Here is an 8,308-nt window from a genome sequence, read left to right as displayed (position 1 = left end):
ACTTGTAAAGCAGCATGCGCCCTTCATCCCTGTAATTGAATGCGATCATGTGGATTTATAAGTGGATCATTTCTGGCAGTTGTTAGTTCTAGGTGATCATTATTATCGATCAATTCAGCGTAGTCATGCATATCATCATTAAGGTTTTAGAGCGTTTTTGGAATTGGTGGTGATCAGGAGGAAGTGCGGGATTGATTGTTGTAACTAAAGAATCCAAGCAATGTACTACTTTTTCCATTATTTCATCATTATTTTTCATCTTTTCCTAATCAATTTCTGGTGTTCCTTTGTGATGTTACCACTCAAACCTTCACCATACCGTAATACTTTGTCTGCTATGAGTATCGTCTTGCATTAAATCCAATATTTCGGCTACTGTCCTTCCTCTAAATTTAATACGCGACCTTCTGATAAGACTCCGTCTCATTAATGAATTTAGGGCAAAGTAACGCCACCGTCGATGACGAGCAAATCGACCATCATTATAGACTAAAAGATGTTTAAAGTATTCCGTCGGTTTTATTTCTTTCATTAAGGTCCGTAACTCTCCAAGGATAAAATGTAGGAAATGCTCTTGCTATATATCCAGGAGTATGAAACTCATCAACCGGAGAAACTTCGTTATGCAGCCAATCAATTCTCTCATGATTATGTTGCGCTCAATTGAGAATTTCATTAATTGCCCTGTCTTCATTAAGTCTGGTGGGTAATGAAGGAACAAATGTTTGTGAGTTGAAAGAATTTTCCTCATTTTCGTTCTCGTCTTCATCGTCAGGTTCTTTTTCAGAACTATTAGTTCTATCATCCGCGAATTGTGGAAGTTTTCCGCAATCGAACCATTTTCGGGAAAAGTTTGTAATATTTCATTATCACGATAGAATTTGTTATTTGCCTTCAGCCAATGAAGAGCTCGCATTACTTTTCCCCGACGAACATGAAAAATCCCGAAAATTGGATCCATCTTCAGTACTTGCGCGATCAGCATTTCTTCTACATCAGTTAAGTTTTAGAAAATAACAGTATTTAGTTATATATTTAGAATTTAGAAATATACTAATTAATACCTACCTGGATCCATATTGTTTTAGGATCATTCTCAAACATACATATGGGAATCGCCCATTGCACGTTTCACAGAGATTGTTCATTGTGTTGCGAAATTGGAACAGAAGCTTCCGATCAGCAGGCATATTTTTGACGCATACTTGACTTCTTTGTGAAAGCCTTGCTGCAATTTGATTTGGAGTTTCTTTTGCTATAAGCGAATATTTCTTACGCGCAAGAGCGCGCCGAGCCTCTTCTTCAACTACCGAATGTGCTTCACGCTCCTCGTCGGTCTTTTCATTCACTTTACGCTTCCTTTCTCACGTGCTAAGCGTTCCTCACGCTCCTCATTAGTCTCTTCATCAATTTTCCGTCTTCTCCTTTCCCGATCGTGTGCCAAATGAGCTTCTTCCATATCAATTAACATATTCTCTCTATTCTCTTTATTCTTGAGATGATTTGGAAAAGGAGTTATGCGCACACAATTATTGTATATTCTGATCTTATCATATTGTAATCCGATGTAATACAAGGTTTTGGAAATGCTTACAATTTGGCTCGTGAATAAAGAAAAAAAAATTTGATTAAGTCGCCAATTATAATTATATATATTATCGTTTTAATTAAGGGGCGTTCCTTTTCGATTATAGCTTTTTTCGGAAAAAACAATGCGAGTTACATATAGATTTTACACGTTGCAAATATATTGTTCATTTAGGAGACTATTTTATGTTACAAAATTTATCATCCGCGTCACATTTAAATCAAATTAAAAATAATATTTGTATTAACCGTTTTTAATTAACTGTTAACACCAATTTTTCGTAATTCCATAATTAATAGTTTTATTTGTCCGAAGCTTTAGCTGAGGACATTTACGGTTAGACTCTCTTCATGCCTGTCCAGTGTCCACACGCGTAATCCACCAATCATTTTTATTGTCGTGCCAACACGTTTTACTCCTTTTTAGTATCCGCTCCTGATTGATAGGATTGATAGATATGCAGGAGAATTTTGATATGCATAATATATTTTACAGTAAGGTCTATCAAGAATGATACTTTTGCCCCTCCTATATGTAATACATACAGTATAAAAAAATAACACGAGGAGGGTCAAAAAAGTAATTTTTGCGTTTAAATTTGCTTAAAAATATTACTACTACCAATACCCCTTAAATATTACTCTTATTATCTTAACATACGTTTATAATTTCTAATTCTTTTATTTAATAATTTCAAAACTCCACATTACATGAATTCATACATTTAATGTAAACTACGACGATTAAGAAAAAATCTTATTTTATTTGATGAAATAGAAATTGAATAAATAACGCGACAACTTTAACGGTTTCCGTTTTTCTAGTGTATATTACTTTAGGGGATCCGTCCAAAATCCGAATGCCGAAATCCAAAAAATAGCATCACGTGATATAAAGGTTAAAAAAAGATTTTGTCACACTACAATCCGGAAAAACTCTATATATTTATCACACAGAAAGTCGATGAACGATTAATTTTTTTCTCCTTATATTTTTTAAACCAACTTCTGCCCTAATATAGCAAAAAAAAATGGCATATAAACTTCCAGCGGATTGTTTAAATGAAATTTTTGAAAATTTGGAGCAAAATAAACCCGCTTTACATTCGTGTTTATTAGTTAATCGCCTTTGGTGTAGAACTTCCGTTAGAATTTTATGGAGGAATGTTTTGAACTTTAATAGTTCTGATATTTCTCGTCAATCCAAAGTGGAATCATCAATTCTTCACATGTTAATTGCATGTCTTCCTAATAAATCAAAAAAACTCTTATCTGAAAATAGAATTGTTTCATTTTCTACATTCGCACCACCACTATTTAACTATGCAGAATATTGCAAAGTCTTGCCAATTTGTAGAATTATTAAAATAGTTGAAAATGTTTATATTAATCAATTTGGAAAATTACTAGTACTAGATAAAATTTTCCAAATGTTTACAAGCCAAATTTCATCTTTAAAAAAATTAATTTATCCTTATAATAAAAAATATCAAGATAAATATAAAATAACATTTTCTCTCGCTGAGTTCCCCGGGGCAAGAGAACTTTCAGAATTATGCTGCGGTTCAGATATTTCTCCTAATTTTTTCCGTTTTCCTCTCACTGAGTTCCCTGGGGCAAGAAAACTTTCAGAATTACGCTGCGGTTCAAATATTCCCTCTGAATTTTTTCAACAACTTTCACAAATAAGTCATAATTTACGAACAATTTTTATAGATTTTAATGGTCTAAAAGGCCTAGAAGGATTAGAAGAATTAATTTCTAAACAGAAAAATTTAAAAAATTTAGCTATGTCAACTTTTGACGTGAGTTGGGAAAATGTTGTACCCGCCTTAAAAAGTCAATCTAATACAATAACAAAATTACATCTTTATAGTAATAATATTTGTTTACCATTATCATTTGTTAGTTTTTTCATAAATTTACAAGAAGTTATTTTTTCATTTCCACCCGATGATGGTGTTGATGATGACTTTATTGAGAATTTTGTTAAGATAGAAGCCTCTCATTTTCCCAGATTACAAGTATTAAAAATACCTTTTCAGCGTCCAAAACCTGAGAGTTTAATAAAATTCTTAAAAAATAATGGGAAAACCCTTAAAAAGCTTTTTATATGTGAACTTGAGAGTGCAGCAATTTCATCTATTGCTAATTTTTGTCTAAATCTTCAAAGTCTTTTTGTAATTTTTAAAAGTAATGAATTACATTTATTACAAGCAATATTTATTAGATGTCAATACTTGGAAAGCATTAAAATTTGGTGTGGGGTAGAATATTTAAACGAAACAGAAGTATTAGAAATTGTTGCAAATCATTCACCAAATAGTTTTCATGAATTAAAAATATATAATGCTGATTCAGATTCAAATTTTGCATCTCCGGGAGATATTGAATTTGTATCTCCGGAAGAATTAGAATATGCATCTCCAGGACATTTTGAAATTGTATCTCCAGAAGATTTAGAATCGGAAGATTTAGAATTTGTATCTCCGGAAGATTTAGAATCTTCGAAATATTTAAAATTTGTATCTCCGAAAGATTTAGAATCATTTTTCATAAGCTGGGAAAATAGAGTACCAAAAAAATTACTTTCTTTAATAATCCTTAAGAAAGATGAAAATAAATTATTAGATGAAGAAAGTATGAAAATAGCTAAAAAATATGAAAATTTAGGTGTTATTAAATTTGGGACTAAATTGTACGATGACGACGAAGTAGAAGAAGTATTTGAATATTTTTAAAATATTTATTACGTTTGTCTCTGTTATAGAATACGAGAGTAACTAACAAGATTGGATTTTTTAAAAATTAGGATTTGACGGAGGCTCTTTTAGAGAAATAAGGATATGGTTTTTTCAAATTAGTATTGAATGAATCTTTATTTTATATTTTATTATACAATATATATGTTATCTTTATTTTATATTTTATCATACAATATGCTAATATCTTTATTTTATATTTTATCATACAATATGTTATTATTATTTAAGCAATTTATTTTATAATAAATATTTTTTCGATAATCCGATCTGTATTTAAGTTGAACTTTTAATTTTAACACAGTCGGATGTGAAATTCATTGGGTTAATCTAATTGATAAATTATAGTTTACCTGTGGTAAACAGTTTGTGAAATGGTAAAAGAGAAATTAACAATCTTTTTTGTTCTTTACTAACTGCTTTAATCGACACTTGGTTAATTTCTAGACAACGTTCACTTGGTTTTTACACAAAAAAAAAATTGCTACTACTAAAAATAACATTATTTTAGATAGTAATGATTCTTTTCCTTTGTTTTTTTGGCTACTTTTTGTTAGGAAGAAGAAAAATTCGATTCTTATTATCATGCCAAACACGAAATTTAGCAAGTACCGAGGTACACAACTACAGGATCAATATATAAAACCAGAATGGTGATATCATCATCACCAAAGAATAAAAGGAAACATTATTTAAAGATCCATTTCCTTATCATATCAATCTTCTTTGCTACAATAATTCTTTTACCATGAATATGCGAAACTACATTTCGTAAATAAACAAATAAGAATATTTAACGCAGAAATGATATACTTTCAATTGGGTCAAAAATTATGTGGTCATGTGATGGCGATTTTGTCCAATCAAAGAATAAATTGGCTGAATCTTTTTTTCAATTTTTAGATAAGAAACTAACAGTTAATGATGCGTAAAATAAAGATTTCGAACCGTGTTTTGTAATTACAAAATTTTTGAATTTGAAACGTTTTCTAACGTTTCTCTTTTTTCTTTTTTGTAGTTTTTGGATTTCGGGTTTAACTGCAATGAGCATTTGGTGTTTTTTTTATTTGATATTTTTGGATAATTAGATAGATTTTTTAACATAGATTTTTAATATGGATACTAATATAGAATAATATATCTTTTAATTAATAAATGATTAATAAACAATTAATCTATTTAACAATGAATAACATAACACTTTTAGCAATAAAATAATCTAACGTTTATATAACTATAAGATAATTATCGTTTATTACTAAATTAACCTAATTTACAACGCCCGATATGACCTTTTCATTCCGTAAAAAATTTCCCGATCATGACATTAGTTAAAGAATCGTTATATGAATTCGTATTAAACAACCATCACCATTTTACCTATTAAAATAATATAAAAACATAATAATATTAGTAAATCAAATAATACATCTATTTAAATAATAAATAATTACCTATTCTAAAAGACAAAAATATAGGGACCTTTTCAAATACCTGGCTGTATTTCCTGATGATTTAAACATTAAATTTGATGAAAAAAGCTACAGCATCATCTTAACAATCTATAATTAAATTGGCGATAGAATATTGAATTGATATTGTGCATGTTAAGAGAGATAAGCACCAGTCACAGCACTTCTTGTTGCCTTCTTAGTATGTTCTTGCTGCCTTCTTAGTATGTTTAGGATCTTGAACGCATATTACTGAAGCAAACTTGTTCTAAGATTGAGTATAAAAAAAATAAATATGCATTGATGTCATTCTTGAAAGTATTTGTTCCTATAATTGAAATTCAACAGTAACACTATTTGCAATTTCTATAATAAATTTAAAGAAATTAAAATATTACTACTAATGAAAAATTATTAAATTAATCCATAAATATTACAATACAATTTATTGAAAAATTTCTCTTACTTGTAGATACATAATGATACTTAAATCATAAAATATAGAACAGGTGAAACAAAAGTTCCTTTTTTTTGCTAACCGCAGTACATTACAAATTTATTAGGATATTATACATAAAGTAAAAAACTATATAACTATTCTAATATTATTATAAACTTGTAAACCATTCGTCATTCCGCTATGGAACCCCACATGTGCACTGTTGGGTGGTCATGTTGACTAATCAGGTAGGCGACGTTTGAAATGCCCTGATGTCTATGCCTAGTAGGCCACAAGACCCACTGCACTGCAATTAAGCAAATGATTTTCGTGACTTCCATGGTTGCCTGGATCCGTTGTAGACTAGGTCGGCTAAGTAATTCTTGCACCTGTTCATGCAGTTGACTAGGAGTTCGCGTCTGTTGGTGGGTGAGTGTACAGATTTTCAAATCTGTCATATGAAGATCTTCCTCACAAGACTTAAAGTGGTTTGTGTCTAACGATCTCAGAATTGTGAAGTCCACAGCCCTTCATAGCATATGCTTTCGCAAGTCCTATGTCGTAACAAAGCCAAAGGCGAACATATTAAAGAATCTCTGGTTGACCCCGCCATATCTGTAGAGGATGAAGGAGTTGAGAAAAGTTTGACAGATTTGGTGATGCCGGCGTCTTTTTCCGCTTGTATCATTCTTTCGCATCGCGGTTTCCAAACGTATTTGCGGAATGCGTTGTGGATAAGTCTGACTATCTTCCCAGCGATAATTTTGGAGGCTTTGCGCGCCGTATGTTAGACAGGATAGTATTAGAAATAAGACCTCTTGTTAGTAGTTATCCGCGGTTACGTGCTTTCAATTCCGGTAGAGCGGCGTCTTTATATTCGAAAATAGTCTTTTCCCAAATAGAAAAGGAGGTAGTAGATTTTTTTGAATGCTTTTAACGTGCTTCACGATTTTTTCGGTGACTTCGCGTTCGATCGAATTGAAGCCTTGTTCCATCTCCTTACATATAACTAAGTGTGATAAAGACTCCTCCACTTCGACGCATAATGGGCAGAGCATTTCATCGTATGCGTTGTTCCTCTCGCGTAAGTTGTCAACTGTGTGAAGGAGGTTGTTCGAACACTTGATAAAATGAATAAATTAGTCATTAGTGTAGAATGATGTACAGTTACTTTTGCTGATAGTTTTTATGTGAGACCAATAAGTGTTCCAGTGCACTCCTATTTGTGATTTGTGTTCGTTGAAATAGTCCGCTTGAAGACCATTTGACCTCCTCCAACGAATTAGCAACTTCTTTTGTAAAGTTTCTAAGGTTCCTATCTATTGCAATATAACTACATAACATTTTACTATCTAAAATTCTATTACTATCAGCTAAAGCTAAATCTATGCCGCGTCATTCCATTGACATCCCGCATGCCCTTTCACTTTGACCATACTAAAATCTCTGTTTTTCGTGTTGACTAAATCTATTATGTTATATAAGAGAATATAATTATGTTGTTTTAAAAGTGTCGGTTGTGATGTAATTTCATACGATTGGAAATGATTGTTACTTTGCGTCCTGATGGGGAAGCTAAAAGTGCAGTTAATATTGCGAGGAGTTCCGGGGAAATTTTATTTCGCAAGAGAAACTAATGTCATTATCTTTCCTGAGCACATAATTACGTGATTATGTCGATCTTTTCTATTAATCTAAGGAACCGTCTGTATAGATTTGTATATCACCTGATAGCGATTGAGTTAGCATGTTGTTTATGACCCGTAGTTCTTGATCCAGTGTTGGAGAACTAACTAATCGTGAGATTATTGCATGATCTAGTAATGGCACGTCTGTTGAGACCAAGGGGGATTCGTAATGATCGTGCGCGTTTTGATTAGATCTTTCGGTGTTATAATCCGGTATTGTGCGCCGTTGGCAGGAGTAGTGATCAGCTGTACTTTGATGACTGTAGCGTGTTTGTGAAGACTTCATTTGATGCAAGGCGTATTATCTGCAGAATCAATATCAGTGGTATTGTTTCTGATATTGCATCCTTTGCATTCAACTAACAGGTCAGTGTGTTCTGG

At 31.8% G+C, this 8,308-nt stretch overlaps 1 protein-coding gene across 1 annotated transcript; it reads left to right on the top strand.

The window, feature by feature from the left end:
- Positions 1 to 2,618: 2,618 nt before the first annotated feature.
- OCT59_026731 (uncharacterized protein) lies at positions 2,619 to 4,328 on the top strand (the record flags this gene model as incomplete). The annotated part of the gene is made up of 1 exon (XM_066143393.1): positions 2,619 to 4,328. One exon carries the CDS (start codon positions 2,619 to 2,621, stop codon positions 4,326 to 4,328), a length of 1,710 nt encoding a protein of 569 aa, XP_065992917.1.
- Positions 4,329 to 8,308: the final 3,980 nt, after the last annotated feature.

This window comes from Rhizophagus irregularis, chromosome 6 (assembly GCF_026210795.1).
Source record: "Rhizophagus irregularis chromosome 6, complete sequence".
Lineage (NCBI taxonomy): Eukaryota > Fungi > Glomeromycota > Glomeromycetes > Glomerales > Glomeraceae > Rhizophagus > Rhizophagus irregularis.
Note: the sequence above shows the minus strand (reverse complement) of the source record. Positions and strands in the feature narration are given on the sequence as shown.